The following is a 24,657-nucleotide window of genomic DNA, read 5'->3' as shown; positions in this document are numbered from 1 at the left end:
GGATTTGTGCCCAATTGCGACCACAATATATGCCTAACCCAGAGCCTCTGTGGTAACCCAAGAAGTTTCATATTGTCTCATATATGATTAATACAGTTCTGGCTGAGATGAGAGAAATCAATGATGCCACCTACACATGAAACCACCAGCACCCAAATTCCTAAGCGTTTTATTGGAGTTAAGATATATGCACATGAATGTGATAATAATTCATAATCCTTGATAATGCTTGGTGCCTGGCTATGGAGCCCACTTGGCACATTCCTATCATGGGTGTCCTACTTCAGCAGGAAGTGGTTCCGTCCTCCTCCAACACCCAATGCCGTGCTCAGAGACTAACACTCGCCTGTGTTCGTGATTGTTTCTCCACTTACTGTCTCTATGTCAGTTACTTTGGTAAAATGAGGAGGTAGCTGATTCCGCTAGTTGCAGCTATTACATGTATCAGCATGCTTGAAGTTTTGAGTGTTGTATAAACTATGTACTATGTCAATATGGTAAAATGAGGAAAATGAATCGGAAAAAGATAATGTAATACCAAGAACGACCATAACACCAATTTTCCTAATTACATGTTGAAGTTAGTGACATTTCTTTATTGCCAGAACTGATATGTCTACAATGAAGAGATGAGGCTGAGCAGATATGACAGTAATTAAGAAGCAAATGTCAGATGCCTGGGTGGCTCAGTTGGTTAAGTACCGGACTTCGGTTCAGGTTATGATCTCACGGTTTGTGGGTTTGAGCCCCTCGTCAGGCTCTGTGCTGACAGCTCAGTGCCTGGAGCCTGCTTCGGATTCTGTGTCTCCCTCTCTCTGCCCCTCACTCACTCCCACTCTTTCTGTCTCAAAAGTAAATCATCATTAAAAAAACATTTTTTTTAGGGGTGCCTGGGTAGCTCAGTTGATTAAGTGACAGACTTAGGCTCAGGTCATGATCTCACAGCCCGTGGGTTCGAGCCCCAGGTTGGACTCTGTGCTGACAGCTTATAGCCTGAAGCCTGCTTTGGATTCTGTGTCTCCCTCTCTCTCTGCCCCTTCGCCACTGAAGCTCTTTCTCTGTCTTTCTCTCAAAAATAAGTAAACATAAAAAAAAATTTTTTTTTAAAGAAGTAAATGTTTCTTCCCAGAAACAGTAGGCACAGGAATATTTATTTCCCACTCTTGATGTTCCTTCCTTGTGAAGAGATACTCTCTAGCATAATACTCCCGACCCATCTCCATCCCTTACTTCCTGACTAGGGAGCACAGGATGCTCTCCTCTGCTCCTTCTGAGGCAGATACAGCTTGTGATGGTCTAATTCAGGGATTCAGGTTGAGAATGTATGTCTGCCTCACCTATAAATTATAAGTTCCAACCATGATGATAACTTTCTCCCCATCCCCATCTGCCTTAGTTTTTCTCTTATTTCTATGTTCAAACCCAAGACACTACATTACATGTCTGGAGTCTCTGAGTCTCCTCAAATCTTTTTACTTGTTTTATTTATTTTTTTTAATGTTTATTTATTTTTGAGAGACAGAGAGACAGAATATGAGTCAGGGAGGGGCAGAGAGAGGGAGACACAGAATCTGAAGCAGGCTCCAGGCTCTGAGCTGTCAGCACAGAGCCTGATGCGGGGCTCAAACTCACAAGCCATGAGATCATGACCTGAGCCATGAGATCATGACCTGAGCTGAAGTTGGACGCTTAACTGACTGAGCCACCCAGGCACCCCTCCCCAAATCTTTAGTATGCTATCCCTGGAGAATCTGAGGTGAGCAAGAGTTACCTATTCATAGGTCTTTCCCAAGAAAGGGAGGAGAAATGAAGAGGAAGGGCCAGGGCTATGACTGCCACCCCCCCATGCCAGTTGGCTGATTAGGTTTTTTAGTTATACTGGGTATTCCTTATAGGAAAGAAGCCTCCTAAGTAGCAAATGCTGGTCCCCTCTCCACTAACAAATACATCGTTACAAAATTAGCAAGCCTAGTGGCCAATACCAAAGATTGTGACAAAAAAAGTTTCATTTCATCTCAAAAACAATATACTGATAAGCAAATTGAGCCAGAAATAGTACTCTAGTTAACTGTACTATACAATTCAATTTCCTGGTTTTCATAATGTACGATAGTTATGTAAAATGTCACCACTGGGAGAAGCTGGGTGAGAGGTACACAGGACTCCTCTGTACTATTTTTGCAACATCTTGTGAACCTATATTTGGTTCGACATAAAAGTTAAAGAAAACAAGCCAGACACAAAAAAGCACACACCATATATTCCATTTTTGTTAAATTCTAGAATAGGCAGAGCTCATCTATGGTGAAAGACATCAGAAAAATGGTTCCCTTTGTGGGTAGGAGAATGAGAATTAACTGGGAAGCGGTGGGAGGAAATTTCTGAGGTGATAGAAATCTTCTGAATTTTGACAGGGTGTGGATTACATGGCTGTATGCTTTTTTTTTTTCAATATATGAAGTTTATTGTCAAATTGGTTTCCATACAACACCCAGTGCTCATCCCAAAAGGTGCCCTCCTCAATATCCATCACCCACCCTCCCCTCCCTCCCACCCCCCTGTATGCTTTTGACTCATCAAACATTGGGGGAGGGAAGGGGAAAAAGTTATAAACAGAGAGGGAAGGAGGCAAACCATAAGAGACTCTTAAAAACTGAGAATAAACTGAGGATTGATGGGGGGTGGGAGGGAGGGGAAAGTGGGTGATGGGCATTGAGGAGGGCACTTGTTGGGATGAGCACTGGGTTGTATGGAAGCCAATTTGACAAGAAATCACATATAAAAAAACTCATCAAACATATAAGATCTGAGCATTTCATTGGATCGTAAATTATATGCCTCAATTAAAACAATAAGAAAATAAATGACCTCATTTGCCTCTTCCTACTCAAACAAAACCTTTAAAAAAGATGCTTTAAAAATATTTCTGCTTAATCATCAAATCTCCAAGAAAATTATAAGAATTTAAGAAATATAAGCATGGGAATATTTGCTCTCCTTTTATAGGTATGCAGTTTATTTCCTCCAATAACCAGAACAAGGTTCCATCAGGTGGAAGTTATTGCCTTGGTTCTGATTTTATGGCCTGAGAGGTAGATTTCCCATAGGCAGGGTAAGCCACAGAAAGGGAGTTAACATACTTTCCTAGTTAAGTGTGCATACTCATAATAATTAACTACCTAAATACATCTTAAAATGACTAAATATAACTAACACGAGATTTAAAGGACCCCAAGCAAGATTTACAGGTACAGTTGTTAATTACTAACATAATGTAAATCACCGCTTCACTGAATCTCCAGCCTTCAGACAAAGGCATCACTTAAATTCCCTAAATCCTTGAAGCAGAGAATAGTTGACTCTGAGAATTTGGGGTCCGTGAAGTACCCAGAATCCTACGTTGCCAATATAGCACCCCCTTCCAGATTTTAGTTTCTATTCAGCACGGTTCTCCACAGAGCTTGTCAAAGACGGAAGAACATAAAAAGATCCAAGATTTGGAATCTACTTCTATCATCTTAATTTCTTGTGATTAATTTTTTTTTTTTTCTCACCAGAAGAAATTGCTATTCAATTAAAACTTCAGGTTTTGGAAACTCTGATTTTATTTTATTTAATAAATTTCTGCTGAGTACCAACTATGTGCTGTATCCTATTCTAGTGCTTTGATTAGCTCATTAATTTTCCCAACTACACGTTACGCTGGTCCTTTAAACACGAGGAAAGCGGGGCTCAGAGGCTGAGAAGCGCTGCTAGCGTCAGAGACGAAAGGCCAGCTCAGGCGTGTGCTCTCTTCACTAGACAGTCCTGTCCCAGCGCTGGGTACAAAGCCAAATGGACCTTCAGGCTTTTGAAGACGGGGTGGAGGAGGGCCACACACAGAATACAGCAGTGAACTCCAATGACTCAAAGCAGGGAGTCTACTCTGGGGCTTAGACATTTTTTTAAAAAAATCAATTACATCAAAACACCTTTTCATTAAAAAACAAACAAACAAAAAAAAAAAAAAAACAAAAAAAACAGGGATAAAGAACTCCTACAAGCTTCCAAGACAGCACGGAGCACTGGAGCATGACTCCATCACACCCACCTACTCCAACTTCCCCACACGAAGAACACGTGTCCTCTTCCCGTGGGTGCTCTCCACAGCATTTCCCGGAGCTGACCAACCCAGTCCGTGCTTTTAAGATCTCTACTCTCCTGTACATGGTCCTTTCTTAGTTTCCGGGCCTCTGCATTTTCTCTTTTCTTCCCCCATTCCATAAATGTGGCCATTTTATAGAATCTGTTCTCTGACCTCCTCTACTAACTTTCTATACTCTCCCCTTGGTCTTTCTTTTTTCTTTTTTCTTTTTTTTTTTTAACATTTATTTATTTTTGAGACAGAGAGAGACAGCATGAACGGGGGAGGGTCAGAGAGAGGGAGACACAGAATCTGAAACAGGCTCCAGGCTCTGACCTGTCAGCACAGAGCCCGACGTGGGGCTCGAACTCACGGACCGTGAGATCATGACCTGAGCCGAAGTCGGCCGCTTAACCGACTGAGCCACCCAGTCACCCCTCCCCTTGGTCTTTCTTGACTTCAACTATCACCTCCATGCAGACGGCCCTAAATCTGTTTTCTCAGCTTTACTTTCTCTGCTAAGCACCCGTTCATAACTGCAGTCGCTTACTGGACAGCCCCACTTGGCTATTCTGCTGGCACTTTAAAATTTTCAGTTAAGACTAATTACGTAATTAATTTCCTTCTCTCACCAAATGAGTTCCTTGTATAACTCTCTAATTTCTAATGATGATAGTATCATTTTCTGAACCATCCGGGCTCAAAATGTCTGAGTCATCTCTCTTGGTTTAATTCACTTTCCTTCTCCCAAACGCAAGCCAAAGTGAAGGAATGGAGCAGGGAATGACGAGGGCCATGAGGACTAACATTACTAAGAAATTTTCTCTGAGAAAAAGGAAGAAGATAACTCAGGAGATGCACTGGGCAAAGGAGGGAGGCGACTAGGGTGTGAAGGACCCTCTGGGGTGACCTTGAAGGCTTTGAGGCCAGAGAAGTGAGCGGACATGAGAAGAAGGGAAGGAAGCAAACCATGTTATCTGGATGTCACAAAACAGTAAAAAATGTTGTATCTGAAGCAGGGAAAGAATGTATTTCTCTATGGATTAAACTCAAAATCAAGTGGGTCAAGCTGTAAAGCAGAAAGGGTGGAAATACAAAGGAATAAGAAAAAGAAGGAATGTTAGTTCAAGACAATCTGGGTTTTAACAGTTACATTATAGGGGCTCCTGGGTGGCTCAGTCCATTAAGCAACTGACCCTTGGTTTCGGTTCAGGTCATGGTCTCACAGTTGGTGAGATCCAGCCCTGGTCGGGCTCTGCACTGACAGTGTGGAGCCTTCTTGGGATTTTTTCTCTCCCTCTCTCTCTGCCCCTCCCTGGCTTGTGTTCTCTCTCTCTCAAAATAAATAAATAAACTTAAAAAAAAAGGTTAAAAAATAGTTACATTATATACCTATAAATTACCTAACTATAAATGTGATACCTTGAGATTTCTTCAATTACAGTAAAGCAGCTGTGTACATGATGTTCTCAAAATGCAAGAGGACAGACAAGACACCAGGGCAATCAGAGCTGGGTTGTGATTATGACATATATAGAAGACTCTTCCCCATTCCCTAGGAAGGGGGTATGATGGAGACCACAACAAACTTTATGATGGAGGTGATTCTAGCAGTCTACCTCCACTCCCATGTTATACCTTCCCAAATGCTAGGCTTTAGAAGTCAGACATGGACCTAACACCTCCTGATAATTCATTTAAGACCAACATTGACAAATCCCTATTTCTGTCTGTCACCTCCTTGGGTGATACAATTTACTACTGGCATTTAGGGGGCCTTGCCTTTTGTCTGGCCTATATTTGTCTTTTTCCAACTTTTGGAGGGCTCTCCTGAAATCCTAGCACTCTAGAATTCAGTAAACATACACAGTTTAAACTTCTTTACTCCTGCCATTTTACAAAGTCGTATCTCCAGTTCTGTATTAATACTTGTACTTGGCACACAGGCAGCGATGCCTCGGTTCCTCTGAGCAGCTACAGTCACCCTCTCAAAATGCTATTAAGTATATGGTAGGCAGAACTGAATGCAGCATTGAACGTGTGTAAATACCATGATTTCCATGGTAGAAAAATGCGGCATCAGAATACTATTATCTGGACATGGGGTATCTCCAGACGGTAGGCCCCTACTGGCAACTGTGTTCCTTACCCCACCCAGAACACGCCTGGCACAGAGCAACACCTGTGAAATCAATGTCTCTTGATTTCAGCCACACAGTGAACAACATAAACATATATATACATATATATATATATATATATATATATATATACCCCTCTCCCTCTCCATATATATATACAAGTGAGAAACAACATAAAGAAAACCTTCAAGATCTCAGAACTTCGTGTTTTCCTGTAAGCAGCTTTAGCCCAGATGCTGTGGAGGAGTCTTCCTTCCACACCTACTCCTTGACCTCTTCCCGTTAGCTCTATTATAATCTGCCCCGACCCTAATAACTGCAGCAATGCCTTGTAACTGGGGCTGCTGTGTGTGAGAGCTCTGCCCTCCAACCAGTCTGTGTGATTGACACAGTCCCCTCCCATCGCTTGTCAGCTTCTTGGTCTTTTCCAATTTATTGTCTCGTGCATGTTCGTCTTTCTGCCACTCTGATCTCCCCTCCTCCTCCCCATGCCCCCCACCTCCAGCGGCTCCTCCAAGTCCACACTCCATAGCCTGGTGTTCGAGACTCAGGGCTGTGGCCTCTGAACCTCACAGAACCTCTCGGCTCTGGACAAGCTACCTGCTTGGCATTCCCCAAACACACCTTATCCCATTCCCTTCGTTCCAGTTTCCCAAATCCTACACAAGCTTCAGGCTCCAGCTTCTGGGTGCCCAAGAGGGCAGCTTTGGGGAAACAGAATGACTCCAGCATTTGGGCCACATGCTAGAACGTATAGTTCTATAACAGGAGGTGCCCAGAAAGTGTGCTGAAGCTACTGAGGTTCTCCGGGTTGAAAGTCATAGAAAAGAGGAAGTCACAACTGTGACTACCCTTGTAGTCACAGTTACCTACCCTTGTTGTTTTGGTCTTGCCACGTTCTCTCTGGCTTACAGACATTTTATTGGTACAGCCACTGTAATCAACTTATTTTTTCTATTGAACAAAGTTGCTTTTTAAAAATGTCTCATGAGCTAGAGTTACCAAGTTCTGAAAACTAGTATGAACAAACAGTTCTGTGCATGGCCAGATCTGTTTGGTTGAATTTGCACATGGGCTGGCTAGTGAACAGCCAGTCAGTGTTACACATTCACAGGAGTAGAGATTTTCATCTGCTCCTATAATGAAGTCATGTTGCTTACATTTTATCAACTGTATGATACACAACAGCTTTTCTTCCTTTTAATTAAATATGAGGGAATGTCTAGTTCAGGGGGTCCCATGATAAAATAGCCTAAAACAAGATCTCCTTCCTCCCAGATCTGTAAACACACACACACACACACACACACACACACACACACAGAGTGACACTGTACAGATGGTGCAAATGGGGCCTGGTGCCCATCGCAGGAGTGCATTCTCAGGTGGTGGCACTTTCTCCTGCTGGATTGTGCTCCAGGGAGAAACCTCAGGCATGTAAGCCCTGGCTATGCCAGATCCTAGACAGGTTCAGAGGAGGGATCTGGGGACAATGACAGTGCCTGGTGAGCAGCGGCAGGCAGAGAGGAAGAAGTTACTAGAGTGCCCCTTGTTACACCACCTAGCGGGGTGCATGGATGCCAGGAAAGGAAAAAGACATCTAACCTAGTGAACCTAAGGATGTTGAGTGTAGGTGGAAGGGAAAGAAGGGGAACATGGGGATTACACTGTACTTACTGGTATACACTGGTCCTAGTTCGGGACTGGCGATCCAGGTTACAATAATACCCAGTGCTCCTTGGGGCACCTGGGTGGCTCATTTGGTTAAGTGTCCGACTACTGATTTTGGCTCAGGTCGTGATCTCACAGTTTGTGAGTTCCAGCCCCACATCAGGCTCTGCGCTAACAGCCTGGAGCCTGCTTGGGATTGTCTCTCTCCCTCCTTTCTGCCCCTCCCCCTCCTCAAAATAAATACATAAATATTTTGAAAAACGGTCAGTGTTCCTTTATACCAACTGATCCTACTTCTATATAGCATATATTTTAACATATATAAGTATATAAATATATAAATAAATATAAATATAAATAAACATATAAATTTGCATATATTTTATTTTGTTGTATATTACAACATATATTATAGTATAGTATATTTACATATATATTTATATATGTGTATATAAATGGGCTGGAAAGAGATTTTTTAATCAGACAAGAATTCTAAAAGCCATTGCATAAAAATTAAAAAGAGTGAATATCCCAAAAGGAGAACAGTTCAGAATCTGAGGTACATCCTTAACACAGAATATTGTGCAGTCATTAAAAAAAAAGTAAAATAAGTCTCCAAGGGGTTCTTACAATGTATTGTTAAATGAGAACAGAGAAGTGCATAGAATATCCCATTTTTGAAAACCTATGATTGCATTAAAAGGTGCTGAGCACATCAGTGTGGACAATAACTGGTTGGAACAGGAGAAATGAGGAAGGAAGAGGGTAATGGAAAATAAGGGAAAATAAGTGAGAATAGCTATTAAAAATAAGATGGTTCATGATAAAAACGTTAAGAATTATATAAAGTTATGCATATGTAAGTATATATACATAAAATGCATGGGAAAATGTTTGCTAAAATGCTGGAGGTGTATTATCTCAGGGTAAAAATATTTCAGGCAATTTTACACTCTTCCTTATACTTTTTTTTGCATTTTAATAAGGAGATATAATAATTATATAACCAAAGTAATTATTTTCATTGAGGAAAACTTTTGAATAACTCAATAACACTGGCAGTAAGAAAATAATGTTTCTAAGCCTCCCTAGACAAAAGATGGCTCATCCCATATAATTCTGAATCATTCACGACTAAAAGGGGTTTTCATAATCTTTTTTCAAAATGGAGACAGACCACAAAGTCCAAAATTAATGATCATCACAAACACTTTAAGCATCTTTAAGGCAGGGCTCAAATCTAATTTTTAACACACTTTCCCCAAAGCTGCCAGCACCCTGAGTGCTCAATCAATCCTCATTAATTGGCAGGCACATTTCAAATCTCATGAAGCATTACATCAAAGATGCTATTATCTGATATACAAATCCTATTAAAAAGTAAAATCTCATCTAAAAATGAACATGAGAGCTGAAGCAGCTCCAATGAAAATAATTTAACTATGAAATTTAATCTGCCACAAAAGAAGTAATAAAACTAACACGGACCAAATCTCTTTTTTCTTGCCCCTGGTCATGTTAAACAGATCTAGTTTTGCTAACCTTCATGCTTATAGTCTCAGGCCTGTGGGTCATCTCCACACCCCAGTATTGTTAACTTCTGCTTTTTACTGGAGGTACGAGATCCATGACATTAGCTACCATGAACAATCTTCAGTCTTTGAAGCTCTAAAAGTTAAAACTCTGCATGTTAAAATTCTGGTAATAGCATGCAATTGTTTTGCAGAGAGAGGCTACTTTTTATTGTCTCAGGCCTACTTTCTCTGCAGGGTAGCGGAAATGGATTTCAAAGCCACACAGAGAGCTGTTTGGTGAAAAGCCATGGAGTGGCCTTTCCAGGGAAAATGGGCACACACGGGGGCAGAGGTGGAGCAGTGGCTGCTGTTCTTGAACCCCAAGGCCAGGCACCCCCACCTGACTAGGTAACAGCCCCCTTGTTACCTGTTACACCTGGCAGGTAACTAGCGTTAGGTAACATAAAAACTAATTTTACACATATAACCTTTTCAAGTAAAATACTCACTTGGACTAACAAGTGGCCTGAGTTAGGCAGACATGTGCCACATTTCCTGGTGTTCTCATTGATTTGCTTTATCAAATTCACCAATATTTCCACAGCACCTTTGCTGATCATTTCATCGAGAAATCCTGGGTTTCCAGAAATGAATTTGATAGCCCCCATACAGTATAAAAAAGCTTCAGTGTTAGTGTGCAGGTCTTCATTTCTCAGGACCTCCAATAATGATTCTGTCAAGATGAATTATGACAAATGTATAACAGCTGGAGAGAGACATTTTAAAGCACTTGCATGTGAACACCAAACATAATTTCTAAAATGTTAGTGAGAACCTACACACAGATGCTTGTTAAGGGTTACTCATGTGATGTAAAGAGGAAAGCTTACGTGTAGCAAAGACAAATCTCTGTAATAACAGTGACAGCAAAAGGATGGGATAATTAATATATAAATAAGAACATGTTCTTGGGGCACCTGGGTGGCTCAGTCGGTTGAGCATCTGACTTAGGCTCAGGTCATGATCTCACAGCTCATGAGTTCGGGCCCCGCATCAGGCTCTGTGCTGACAGCTCGGAGCCTGGAACCTGCTTCGGATTCTGTGTCCCCCTCTCTCTCTGCCCCTAACCCACTCACATTCCGTCTCTGTCTCTCTCAAAAACTGTCTGCTGAGGTCAAAAAAAGAGGTCATTTATCCTATGTTGCAAAAAAAGAACTCCGCTGCCTTCCCTTCGATCAGCAATACTAATTCATAAAAGATTTCTATTTAGATAACTATTGAAGCATCTTAATTATTTAATGTTTAAGATTTAAACATTATTAGCTATTTAAACATTATGTAGCTAGCTACAGGGCAATAAAATTTCTCTACCTACATATTTGAAACACATTTGAGACACTTTGATGTCAAATGCCTACAACACCTGTCTTCCAGTTTGTCTTCCAAGTTTTTGACATTTCTACTACATCAAAAGACCAAAAGTTATGTTAAATGTCAATTATGTTAAATACCATTAAGTGTATTTTGTCTGACAGTCAATCCAAGACCAGGAGATGAATTTTTAAATAGGCAACACTTGATAGTCACATGATGTTAATACAGACATTGAAAACAAATAGCTAACAAGGATACATTCAAAGGAATGTGGAAAACACAGAGACGGACAGAGCAACAATAGGCATCGCATCACTTCTGGAATTAGTAGAAAATAAAGATATTCTAGCCACCATTAGTGAGAACTTTGCTCCCCAAACTTCTCATTCACACTCAAGTGCGACATTCACTCGGTGGTGGTGCTGACTGATACTCACCCAGAATGCTGTCATTTTCAATCAGAGAGTCATTCTTCTCACTTCTGCTAATTTTGAATATAAGTTTGCAGACATTAAGGAGATTCCTTCTACTCACTTTAAGCTGCGGAGAAAGGAAACGCTTATGCTTTTATCGCACAGGGAAATAAAGACGCGCCGTAATTTTTTAACACGCACATCTATTTTAAAAGTGCTGTAGGAGTATTTTTAAAATGTAAAGAAGAATTCTAAGTTTAGGCTACAAACTTGCCAACTATAGTATTTCATTAACTCATTTATGGTAAATACAATATAAATGATCTTTAGCGTAAGCATGCTTTAATGATAAGCCTTTATTTCTCAGTTCATGAAGTCTCATCCTTACACGTGTGGTTATTAGTTACTTTTTAAAGAGTATGTGAGGATAACAGCGGGGAGGATGTTGAGAAACTTAACTAAATGGGGCGATTGCTTTAACGTACAAGAGTAAAGGAACACAGATACCAAAATTCAGATTGAATTAACTTAGAAAAGAATACCTAGACGGGAGAAAGTACAATTCTTATCATTTAAATAAAAGAAAACCAAAAAAGTAATACTCTTTAATTAGATAATACCTATATATTCATTGTTAAGGCTATTCCTGTAATGCTTTGAGATAATGGCGTGTAACGTTCAAAGCTTAAAATTACCTTCTAAATCATAGAAAAATATTCAAGTAAGTTAAGCACAGGGGAAATAAAGTATACGTCAAATAAGCACAGTAGAGGGGGACTAAGTACATCGAATGGTCTCAATCAGCTGTATGTCTCTCTAAAGTAGTGAAAATTTGGGGCGCCTGGGTGGCGCAGTCGGTTAAGCCTCCGACTTCAGCCAGGTCACGATCTCGCAGTCCGTGAGTTCGAGCCCCGCGTCAGGCTCTGGGCTGATGGCTCGGAGCCTGGAGCCTGTTTCCGATTCTGTGTCTCCCTCTCTCTCTGCCCTTCCCCCGTTCATGCTCTGTCTCTCTCTCTGTTCCAAAAATAAATAAACGTTGAAAAAAAAAAAATTTAAAAATAAAGTAGTGAAAATTAAAAATAAAAAACATCCTAAGTGATATTAGGAAATAGCTTAATAAACCGTGGAACATCAATACTACTCATATTGAGCAGTCATAAAAAGTGTAACTGTGAACACAATGTTAAAAAAAGACATTTATAACCTACTGCAAAATGGAAACATTATGTGCCCTCATTGCAAGAATGTAAAAGATGTTAGTAGGAATGAGGTCATCTAAATAAATATCTGTGTGAAAAAGATGGCATATGGGTCATTATTTTATCATTAAAAAGTATCCTTAAAATCGTCTTCAACATCAGTTCGTTAAAAAAAAGATAATGGGATTTGTCAGACACGTTTTTAAAGATTCATTGTGAGCTTGATCCGCAAATACTAATGGGCTCCTACCGTGTATCAAGCACAGTGCTGTTCACTGGACGAACATGGCCAGCACAAGGACGAACATGGCCAGCCCTGTGCCGGAGGGGCAGAGGGATGGAAGCATTTATCCAGAGAGTGGCCTCCATGCGCCTCCCTGCACTGGGCCCCTCCACACGTTACCTCAGAGCCACCTTGCACTTTAGGTGTTGTCATTTCCATCTGGCACCTGAGGAATCTGGGTATTAGAAGTGCAGACTCATAGTCCCCACCCAGCGGCTGCTGAATCAGAATCTGCATTTTAACAAGCTGCCCAGGGATCCAGTGCGCATGCAAGTCTGAGAAGCTCCCTTGTGGAAGCCTCACAAACTGTTAACACATGGCAGCATGGGGATTCCTTCTGTTCTCAGGAGGAAAAAGGAAATGGAAATTAAACAAAAAAATTTAATGCTTAGGTGTTTAAAAAATTATTTAAAAACTGAGAAAATAAACTGAGTAAAGAAAATAGAAAGAAATTCTAAATGAATGGAAATATATATTGTCCTTGATATTTGGGAATGTATTTTAAGGTTTGAATTAAATTCTAGTTAACAAATTTGATAAAATTGGTTTCAGGTGTAGAAATTACCAAGTCATCACTTATATATAGCACCCAGTGCTCATCATAACAAGGGGAATATATTTTAATCAGTTAACAGTCCCCTATGACACTGTGATATGTAGCACGTGTTGTGTACTTAATAAAACTTGTTGAACAGGGGCGCCTCGGTGGCTTAGTTAAACGTCTGACTCTTGATTTCCGGTCAGGTCATGATCTCGTGGTTGGTGAGTTCGAGCCCTGCGCGGGGCCCCACACTAACAGTGCGGAGACTACTTGGGATTCTCTCTCTCCCTGCCCCTTCCCACCTCTCAAAATAAATAAATAATCTTAAAAATAACATAACATATGGGGCTCCTGGGTGGCGCAGTCGGTTAAGCGTCCGACTTCAGCCAGGTCACGATCTCGCGGTCCGGGAGTTCGAGCCCCGCGTCGGGCTCTGGGCTGATGGCTCAGAGCCTGGAGCCTGTTTCTGATTCTGTGTCTCCCTCTCTCTCTGCCCCTCCCCCGTTCATGCTCTGTCTCTCTCTGTCCCAAAAAAAAAAACAAAAAAAACAAAAAACATAAAACTTGATGAATGAATGAATGAATGAATGAATACAACTAACCTCACCCCCGCCCCCCACCCAAGTCTTACATTTTTAGTGAAAAGTGACAGAGGAAAAATGACAACAACTCATGTCAGGGTTTTCATTAAAAAAATCAATCAAACAGTCAGTCTACAATTTCCAAGTCTGCTCTAAGGTCAAATTACTTTCAAAGCGCATTCCTATACCTTCTCTTTTGATCACTGTAAAATTATGACTCTGGGGCATGAAAAAGTAATCTTAAGTTGCATGCAAGGAGCGCAGACAACCTCACATGAAACAGCTCTTTCCCCCACACTGTCCATCCCCTTTCCTGTGCAGTGCACTTGGCCCCCAGTACTCATCCTCCCCGTTGGGCATTTTCTGCGTTTAGCAGAATCTCTCCTGCCACAGTGCCAGCCAGGAAGGCAGAGGCTACTTCATTCACTTGTATCCCCAGGGTCAAGGGCCCCTGGCACAAAGTAAGTTCTTACAGTGGGTAGTTTATTTCTTACATTCAAGACTGCAGTCTTTTCTCTATAAAGCAAATTTGGAAAACTAAAGAGAAGTTTAAAAACACTTATAATTCTACTTACTATGCATAATCACTGTTGACATATTGGTGTTTTTTGGTTTTTGTTTTTGTTTTTCTGTTTCTCCCCCCTGTACAGAGAACTAGATTTTCCCCCCTCCTGAATATAGCTGCATTCATTGTGTGTACATTTGTACTAAAAAATATCTTTTTTTTAAAGTTTATTTATTTATTTTGGGGGTGGGGGGGGCAGAGAGAGAGAGAGGGAGAGAGAGAGAGAATCCCAAGCAGGCTCCACACCATCAGTGAGGAGCCTGATGCGGGGCTCAAACCCATGAACCATGAGATCATGACCTGAGCCAAAGTCAAACACTTAACCAATTCACTTAACCTGAGCCACCCAGGTGCCCCTAAAAAATCTCTTAATGTAGACTGATAAATTTTTGAAAGATCTTTTTTTTTTTAATTTTTTTTAACATTTATTTATTTTTGAGACAGAGAGAGACAGAGCATGAACAGGGGAGGGGCAGAGAGAGAGGGAGACACAGAATCGGAAGCAGGCTCCAGGCTCTGAGCCGTCAGCCCTGAGCCCGACGCGGGGCTCGAACTCAGGGACCGCAAGATCGTGACCTGAGTCAAAGTCAGACGTTTAACCGACTGAGCCACCCAGGCGCCCCAGAAAGATCTTTTGACACAAAAGTTAAAATTAAAATCGCTGTCTGGCAAACCCCCCAACTTACTTAACCAAAAAGAAAAACAAGGCAAGAAATCAGAAAAACTGACATTATGCTCACCAAGTTTTTTTTAACTATAAATAATTTTAAATGTCTGAATTGTAACACTACACTGGTAGGTAAAATATTGGCAGACACTAGAGAAGATATTAAAAACATCTTGGTTCCATATATCTTACTATTATTTGCTTTTTTTTTATTATTATTATTATTATTATTACTATTATTATTATTACTATTATTTGCTTTTTCGACAGCTTTTTATGATGTGGCCTTTTTAAAACTTACATAGAATTCCAACACCAAGGCCCATGCAAAACAGTGTCTTGCTTGGAACATTAGGGGAGATTCAGGTAGCAGATGGGAAGTTGGGATTGATGGCCTTGGAAGTCCCTCCTGACCTGGTTCTATAGTTAATCAGAAGGAACAACCTGCCCATCTCTGCACTCTGGAGTGCAGCCTAGCCAGTCTTGACTCTGATTCAGCAAGGCAGTCAATGTCACAGAGAGAGCCTTATCTAATCAAATTTAGTTCAGAACGCGATCGATCGCTGCCTGGCAATCACTTAGCCCTTTACCCTAAAATAAATTGTGTCATGTGTATAATTAATTTGAATGGCACCTTTTATAACCAAAATGATATTTTCTCGGCAAAGCACTGATTAATTTGTGGCATTTTCCTCCTCCTCTCTCTAGTTTTTGGCTTGGTTTGGAGCAAAACGTCTAGGATCAGGATGAAAAACCAAAGGCAGTCAATCCCTCAGCAGCTGGCATCTTGGGGCAGCTACACTGTAGAGGCTTCCAGCTCACAGGGGCTCTTCTGGGCCAAGGGAGTACCCCAAACCCAGGGTCAGAGAGGAAACAGGGTGAGCAGGCAGATATCTTTTTGCCTCTACCTACAACTTTTTCTTTTCTTTTTCAAGCTTATGTTTAAATTCCAGTTAGTTAACATATATAGTCTACCTACAACTTTTGACTTGAATTATCTCTGTGGCTTATGCTCTTTTTGCTTCATTAAAACTGATTGACCAGTTATCCTCAATGAAGGGATTAAAATACTGCTAAAATCACTATTTCAAAGAAATGCTACTTTCTGAGTCACATATTACAGTTTGTTTGTTTTTTTTTTTTTTTTTTTACAAGAGGGTGAATAGTTTTTGATGACAGCTGAATAAGAATGTAGCTTCTTCAAAAAATTACATAGAGTACGGGGCGCCTGGGTGGCGCAGTCGGTTAAGCGTCCGACTTCAGCCAGGTCACGATCTCACGCTCCCTGAGTTCGAGCCCCGCGTCAGGCTCTGGGCTGATGGCTCAGAGCCTGGAGCCTGTTTCTGATTCTGTGTCTCCCTCTCTCTCTGCCTCTCCCCCATTCATGCTCTGTCTCTCTCTGTCCCAAAAATAAATAAACGTTGAAAAAAAAATTTAAAAAAAAATTACATAGAGTACGTAGTCAGAATATTCTGCTTCATCAAAGACATCAAACTAAGGAACAGCGGGCACTCTTACTAAACTCTGAGTAAGTATGCCAATGCTTACCTTCCCTGTGTACTTTCAGATTTTAAATTATATGAATTATGGGTGTTAACATAACAGCTATCACTTTTATGAAACTAGGTCAACAAAGCTTCATTCATTTGTTTTAGCGGCTCTTTTAGAACATTCTATAATAACTGTGGCTTATCTTTTGTTTCCAACTGTTTATGGCTGTGGCAACAAAGCGTTCCCCTCAAACAATGATATCATTTTGTTCGAGACAGAGTTTCTACAGACTTTTATTTGGTGTCTGGCCTTTTCTTCTAACACCTCACGGGAGCCTTCTGTTACCACCTTCCCATGACCACATGCAGCTGTTTCTCTGTTTCATACTGGTTCATAAAGCACCTGGCCATTGTGTCCATGGCCCACATTATCCTAAGTTATTTATTAAATCATGTAGCAGAATCAAGCACCGAGCAGAAACCATGGGGCAGAAACCACAGCCTGCATGCTCCGATACTGATCTCAAGTTACTTGACAAGCTGTTTTGCATGTATTTGCCTATTGTCACCTTTTTTTGAAGCTTAGCCACAGTCCAAATGTTAGCGTTTATTTGAGCATTTTCCACGTACTCAGCCTTAGTTCCTTAGATAGTACTTCCCAAATTCTGAGATGTCAATTTATTACCTTAATTTCTTTTCAAGCTTCTAAATGAACACACTGCATTTCTAATCTTCTTTGTAATATTTACAAACAAAGCGTTAGATAAAACTTTTAAGTGCTACAGTCTACTAGACCAGAGGAAAGAAAAACTTACTGCTAGAATAAGTTTTGCAAGTTTAAGGCTGAGCAAGTCTGAACCAATATCAACTAGTTTATATAGGGTCTTCAGGAGAATACTTCTTCTCTTAAACTTATTTCCAAGCATGTTTCCTTCTGCTAAAGCGTGATGAAGTTGTGTGCAAGCAGCACAAATTGTTTCAATGTTTTCTTCTGTCAGAGCAAAGAGAGTAAAGCGGCACTTACTAATTAAGGTCAAGCTTTCAAGTGTGTCAAACACAGTGTAAGTAAAACCCCGTTGTTATTTCCCAGAACATCTTCAAATCCCTGAATGTTTTTTTCCCCTTCTCTTGTAATTTCCATCGACCTGCTTTTGTTTTTCCTTTTTGTTGATCCACCCCCTATAATGTTGACTTATTTACGCATCGGTCAGCTTATCTAGAACACACAGTCTTTCAAAGAGTGCGGTAAAGAATGAATTGCACCTATTCCAGTTGGGTCTGCTTTGTTCCAAATGCTTTCCACCTCACAGTGCTTGGTTGGTTCAGTCTCAGCGAGGCACGGCACTGTGTCTCTGCCTCCAACCCTTTGTGGCATAGTTCCACTGGCCTAGAATGTTCTCCTCATCTTCATTCCTACTGATTTTGGTCCTTTAAGGCTCTGTTTATATTCTGGCTCCTCCAGAAAAGTCGCAGCCTTCTACATTCAACAAACATTACTCTGTAGCCTGTTTTTTTTTTTTTTTTCACATACACACGAGTGTTGTGTTATATGCCCAGTGCTCTCAAACAGATGCCATGCTAAGTGAGTAGGAATTGTGTCTTTGTATCTTTGTATCAAACAGAGCATGGTACAATGAGAATACTGTACATATCTTTGCATCAACAGAGCATGGTACAATGAGAATACTGTACTGACAATCTATAACATAGTTTCATATATACTGGCTTTCTAATATATCTGTTGATGAAAACAATGATCAATGTTTTTCTCTGAGAACAATGTTCATTATCTGAGAAAAGAGGGCTCAAATGGAACAAAATCTCAAAATGTCACCTCACCCACCATTATTTACAGGTGGTTATTACAAGAGAGGGGAGAGTAAAAAAAAAAAGGCATTAGTTGGAAAATAGGAGAAACCTAGAACATCTTGTTTTATAGGTAGAAGTCTGAGGGCAACAATTTTTGAAAGTGGTATCCATACCAATAGGCATAAAGGAAGAAAATTACCACACAAAATGGAATATGAGGGGAAATATAAGAATCCAAGGTCTAAGATATTCAGTTGAAAAATATTATCTGGTAGATTCCATCACAGAATTTAAAATTAGGAAACCGATCTTAAATAAATACCATAATGTGCTCTTAAAAGCCCACATAGAGGAAGTGTGTGCCTGAAGAAGGAAATGACTCAGGCCATTTTTAGCTCTTTTCAACAATAACATCTAAGAAAAAATTTTAAACCTCAATAGCTCAGTAACCTTCAATGCCTTTCAGTTATGCACTTAAATAAATGAATTTTTGGGAAATGACTTAGACTAACTTTAAATAAAGAGGAAAACCTGAGCTCTATTGTAAGAACGCTTTTGTTTTGTTGTTTGATTCTTCTGTTACTGGCAGTTTCTTCACAAACCCCAAGTCCAGGCCGTGGACCACTCTCTGGTAGAGGGTACACCTCAAGGCATTTGTCTAATACTTCCCTCTGCAAACTCTTCAGCATGGTGCATTCAACTAGGAGTAGCTGTTTTAGCTTAAAATAAGTTAAAAAGGAAAGGCTCACGGGTCAAATTTTAAACTGTTGATCAAATTAACTTTACACCAGTTGGTTTGTAATAAATGCCATATAGCCTCAAAAGACAACTTGAACTTAAGAGCTTTCAAGATTCTCACAGGGCTGAAGCTAGTGGCTGAAAGTTTGATAAGTAACAGAAAGCAATGTAGCCTCAAAGTAACTTCTCCCCCATGAGATACTTATTAATTGCAAAGGAGAAAACAGTAACTTCACAGTGGAAAGACCTAGATACCACCTTCCCCAAGTGATCAAAGTTCATACCCCCAGTAATGGACCGGGTCAGCATCATGTGCCTTCTGCTATGATGCACTGGGAAGGACACAGCAGTACTCATGCCACACACCTTCCCCAGATGCCTAGTCTGGGTCTAACTGTGAGAAAATACCAGAGAAAACTAGCTTGTGGGGGCAGTCTATAACATAATTGGCAAATATGTCAAGATCATGAAAGAGCTATGACAAATAACTTGAACTTATGATCCGGGATTTGCTTTTTCTATAGAGGAAATTATTAGGGTAACTGGCAAAATCTGAATATGGTTTGTATAGCGTTGTAGGATAATTTGCAGATATGTAACAGAATGTCCTTGTTTCTTAAAATGTGTGCCAGAGTCCTAGGGATATGGGGCATCGCGTTGGCAATTTGTTCTCAAATGGTTCAAAAAAGGAAAAAAAACAATGCCTATGTGTGTGTGGTGGTGGGGGGGGGGATACCGAGAAAAAGAGAGCAAGAGGGGGGAAGAGAGAAAGAGAATAATGAAGTAAATGTGGTAAAACATTTATATTTGGGAAATCTGAGGTAAGGGCATACAGGATTTCTTTGTACTATTCTTGAAACTTTTCTATAACTCTGAAATTATGGAAAAATAAAAAGGAAAATAAGAATTAAAGGAAGGGAAGAGGAGAGGAGAGGAGGAAAGGGGAGGGAAAAAGAAAGAGAGAGAGGGGGAGGGAGGGAGGGGGAGAGGGCAAGGAGGAGAGAGAGGGAGGGAGGGAGGGAGGGAGGGAGGGAGGGAGGGAGGAAGGAAGGAAGGAAGGAAGGATGGAAGGGGAAAGAAGAAAGAAAGATGCTCAAAAGCTCAAGTAACCCAGTCCTTCCCCCATGTACTGTTCTTAAAGTTGCATCTGGGAGAGGGAGAGATGCCATACTTCAGGGCCAACAATCCTCCGAGAAGGCAGATTCACCCACATTTCAAATCCCAAACTCCAGTTCAATTTTCTCTGTTGGTGTTCTCAGAACTCTCGTAAAATCTTTCAGACTGAAGACTTCCTCTGAGACAGGCCTTCGTGCCCCAGACCACTCTTCCTACTGTGCTCTCCCTAGCATGTTCTCCTTTGTTAACCTTTGCCCAGACTGATTGCTCTTGTCACTAGTTTTTGCACACATCTCCTAAAATAAAGGGCCCAAAGTTAAGCTGGCTCGCTAATCTGAGGGTGAAAATTAGTAGCTGCAGAGGGAGGAAAGTCATCACTCAGTGGTTTTGAGCTGCAGTGGACAGAGATGATGGTCCAGTCTAAGCCACCATCACCTGGCATGAGAACACTGCCGTGCAGAGATTAGGTGGTTCCCCCACAGCCACAGGCTTAGTTAGTAGCAACACCGGAGCCAGAAACCCTGCCCAGGGCTCCCGCATGAACCACAAACACAGCCAAGTACAACAGGGAGCCAAGGAGCCGTGAGGCCATTCGAACCTTTTGGGAAGTAGGTCTTTTACAGGACTTCGTTGCTTGCTGGGGAGGACTTACTTACCCTGCTTCTCTGAGGTCCTCTTCCCAAGGCTATCCTGCGGTTTGCTCCTCCATGGAGCACTCATTCCACAATGCCTGGTGAGGGCCTACTGTGTGTGTGTGCCAGTTGCTGAGCTTAGCCCAGAGCCGTGACTACAGCTCCAGAGGGAGCCCATTTTCACTACAGAAATGGAATCCCTAAGGAGCCGCGAAGGAGAGACGGCAGGGGTCATGCTCCTGACAACCTTTCCACAGGTCACCTTTTGCAGAGACCCACTGATCACTGGCCTTTACTGCTGGGACACTTCAGAGTGTGAGGGCTGGGCGCACTCCAGGTTGCTTCCAGCTCTGAGTGGCATTCCCAACAGGTGTGGGAGCCTTACAAGAGTAGGAAATACACCTTTGGATCTAGAAAACCATCGGCACACCTGCCACAGATGCCAGTCTATGAGAGTTAGTCAAAGTTTCAGGGGCCTGAAGTCTGTTTTAATCTTTCACTTTCATGTATTAACTGTCACCGTGGAGAGTTCAAACCAGCATTTCCTTGGGCAGATAGAAGGTGATGAATTCATTTATATTCCATGGGGGATTTTAGAAGTAAGCTCTCTCCCAGCATTTAAAGTGTAATTTTTAGTCACTAAAAATTAGGTTTGCATGTACTTCATATATACATTATTAGGTGAATAAAGAGATAACTCCATTTGTTTTTGAACATGTTCACAGAAATGGTAGTCAAAGCATACTAAAAATATCAGTGCAATGGGGAACATATAAATAACTACAGACATTCTCAATTTAAAACAAACTTTTTTTTTTTTACCCTTTTCTAATTCATGCAAAATCGGTACGATCCTTGTATTCCAAAAGACTTCGTCTACTTCTATTTCTGTATCCTTTTCTTGCAAGTTGGCTTTTGAGACTGCAAAAGAAACCCAGATCAGGAGAAAGCTGTGAAAAAGGAGTTGTACCTAGAGCACCATCCCAGGTCTGCTATTCATCACTAAAATTAACCAACTCTGTAATTAAATTATACCTCGCCCCCTAAGCCCAACTAATTCTAATTAGAACTATGTGTCTCTTAATAAAATCACCTCAAATCAAACTCAAGATAAGATCATGTAAAGAAACTAGAACTTTAAACTCTGGCTGGGACATTGTGTAATGTCTTAAGCTTTGTCAATGTTGGAATTATTGTAAGGCAAACAGGTGGTTTTTGTTTTGTTTGTTTGTTTGTTTGTTTGTTTTTAAGTAAGCTCTACACCCAACACGGGGCATGAACTCATGACACTGAGATCAAGAGCTACGTGCTACACTGACTGAGCCAGCCAGGTGCCCAGGAAGGCAGATAGTTTTCAGTTATTTTTTATTTTAAATGTACCACTCTGCACTCTCCGTAATATGGAACAAATAGAAAACTATAGATATGTAAAGAATAAGGATTTTGAAAATGTTTGATGAAAATTTTTCTCAAAGGAAGAAGGCCTGCAGAAACTTTCTTTCCTATAGAAAATAAAATGTCCACATCATTGTGGGGCTGTTGAGATTTTGTGCGGCGTGGTGGGAAAAGCCTGTGCTTTGGGCATTGACAGATGTCAGTTCAGATCACAGCTTCATCACAGATGTACTGGGTGACCGGGGTCTGGTTTTTCACCCTTTCTGAGCCTCATCGGTGAAACAGAAGACGAAAATCTTTGCCTTCAGGGCTATGAGAATTAAAAGACATGATACAGGTAAAGCTCAGAGCCCAGTGCCTAACGTCTAGCAACAACAAATGTGAATTTCATTTTCCTAATTAAAAAGCAACAGGCCACTGCTGTCTGAAGTTTATCCAGCTGCATGATACCAGCGAATTATCAAAAACAGATGCTGCCCGTGAATGAAGGCCGTAGAAGAGTAATAGCTACCATTGATTGGGTACTTTAAGATGCAGCATGCCTCTATTTAATTTTTGTAACAACATTATGAGGAGGTGCCCAAATTGCCTCCATTTCCAGATGAAGAAAGTGGGGCTCAGGGGTATTAAGTTACCTGCCCACGGTCATATAGTTCCATAGCCCTTGCACTTGACCTCTCTCTATGCTATTCCACCCCTACAGCAAAAACGGTAAACTGAAAGGTAGGAGGGAAATGTGAATCATATTAGAAACTGCAAATCATGATTACATTTCACACAGGCTATATCTCACTATCTAAAGCAAGACAGTGTAGTTGGAGGAGGCACTGCTGTGCGAACCCTCAGGAGCAGTGCTTAGCCTCCCTTCTCTGATGTCTGCCCCATAAGGCCTTCACACGGTGCCCAGTCTATACTGGTTTAGAGTCTGTGCCCGCTCAGAGTGGACCCGGTACCGATCAGTCAAGTGTCCACAGTGGGTGCCTAGATCCTACATATATCACATGAAGACTTAGAAATGATAGAGATGGGGTGGTTCATCTGGTTAAGTGTCAAACTTCAGCTCAGGTCATGATCTCTCAGTTCATGAGTTCAAGCCCCGCACCCAGCTCTGTGTTGACAGCTTAGAGCCTGAAGCCTGCTTCAGATTCTGCGTCTCCTTCCCTCCTTCCCAGGCCCCTTGCCTGCCTGTGCTCTGTCTCTCTCAAAAATAAATAAACACACAAAGAAAGAAAAGAAATGATAAGTACAACGAGGGTTTCATAGAGAGGAAGGAGAGAGAGAGAGAGAGCAATGAAAAGGTGTATGGCCTATTTATTTTTAGGTTGTTTTAACTGGGCAACAAAACAAAACAAACAACCAGCTGACCAGGGAGGCCTGTTAAGAGCACAGGTTCTAGATTCACTGTCTGGGTTTGAATCCTAGCTCTCCCACCTACTAGCTGGTAGACTGTGGGCAAGTCGCATCACTTTGCTCTGTAAAATGAGGTAACAAGGGTCATTTCCAAGTTAGGATTAGGGGTTAATTTCTTTTGTGCTCCTGTATTTATATTACTCTTGAGAAGAAAAGAAATATACCATACAGTCTAAACTTCCCGGGTGCACGGTGACGATGTCACCCAGGAGAAGCAGGGAGACTATGCAATTTACCCATGCCTCCCAGCGCATGGAGGCCCCCTCTAATCCGCTCCACCCTGGGAATAGCCATTCCAGTTGCAGTGAGTCCAGGCTTGCCTCTTATCAAGGCTTCCTGATACGAAGAGGGGATGATGTACACTGGGTCTGAAGAGCATTTGAGCAGAAAAAGTAGACAGAAAGGGGTTGTCAACGAAGCTATAATTAAACAGTGTAGGTGTGCTGTCAACAGTTTGCATAGCACAGCTTCACATAATCTGTCTAACCCATAAAGAAAAATTCACCATAATACACAAAGGTGCAATGTCTTTAGGACAAAATCGGTCCACGTTAGTACGGGCTCACAATCCCTTATCCAAAGCCTTTGGAGCAGACGTGGTTTGGGATTCAAAAAGTTTCGAACCTTAGTAAGGCAAAATGGTACATGCACCGCATATTACACACCACCCCCAGTAGGGTCTTCCGGCAGCACCCTGCAGCAAGATATGTGCGTATTCACACCAATAAAAGAAAGACTAATCTTGGCCTACCATCAGTTCAGGTCTGGCACGGCCACTAAATGAGTCTGAAAAATACTTCAGCTTTCAGAGCATTCCCAAGCTGCAGCTTTGGGATTTCAGAACCGTAGGTAATGGATGCTAGACCACCATCTCAATCTTTTGGGTCATTACTTTTATGAGCCTACCCTAACCTGATAAATTACAGGTACGGAGTCTAAAAGTAAACCTGAATATTCAAGCAGAATACAAGGCTGCTCATAGTCCCAAGTATCTG

At 41.3% G+C, this 24,657-nt stretch overlaps 1 protein-coding gene across 3 annotated transcripts in view; it reads right to left on the bottom strand.

Moving 5' to 3' along the window:
* ARMC2 (armadillo repeat containing 2) overlaps window positions 1-24,657 on the bottom strand; it is a 106,598-nt gene that overhangs the window by 39,632 nt on the left and 42,309 nt on the right. For all 3 annotated transcript variants that reach the window (XM_047860155.1, XM_047860156.1, XM_047860157.1), the window contains 4 exons: window positions 21,680-21,778; window positions 17,378-17,553; window positions 11,261-11,363; window positions 9,959-10,182 (listed from right to left, as the gene is read on the bottom strand). In XM_047860155.1, the coding sequence (XP_047716111.1) occupies window positions 9,959-10,182; window positions 11,261-11,363; window positions 17,378-17,553; window positions 21,680-21,778 (602 nt within the window). The remainder of the gene's footprint in view (window positions 1-9,958; window positions 10,183-11,260; window positions 11,364-17,377; window positions 17,554-21,679; window positions 21,779-24,657) is intronic.

Source organism: Prionailurus viverrinus, chromosome B2 (genome assembly GCF_022837055.1).
Source record: "Prionailurus viverrinus isolate Anna chromosome B2, UM_Priviv_1.0, whole genome shotgun sequence".
NCBI classification, from domain to species: domain Eukaryota; kingdom Metazoa; phylum Chordata; class Mammalia; order Carnivora; family Felidae; genus Prionailurus; species Prionailurus viverrinus.
Note: the sequence above shows the minus strand (reverse complement) of the source record. Positions and strands in the feature narration are given on the sequence as shown.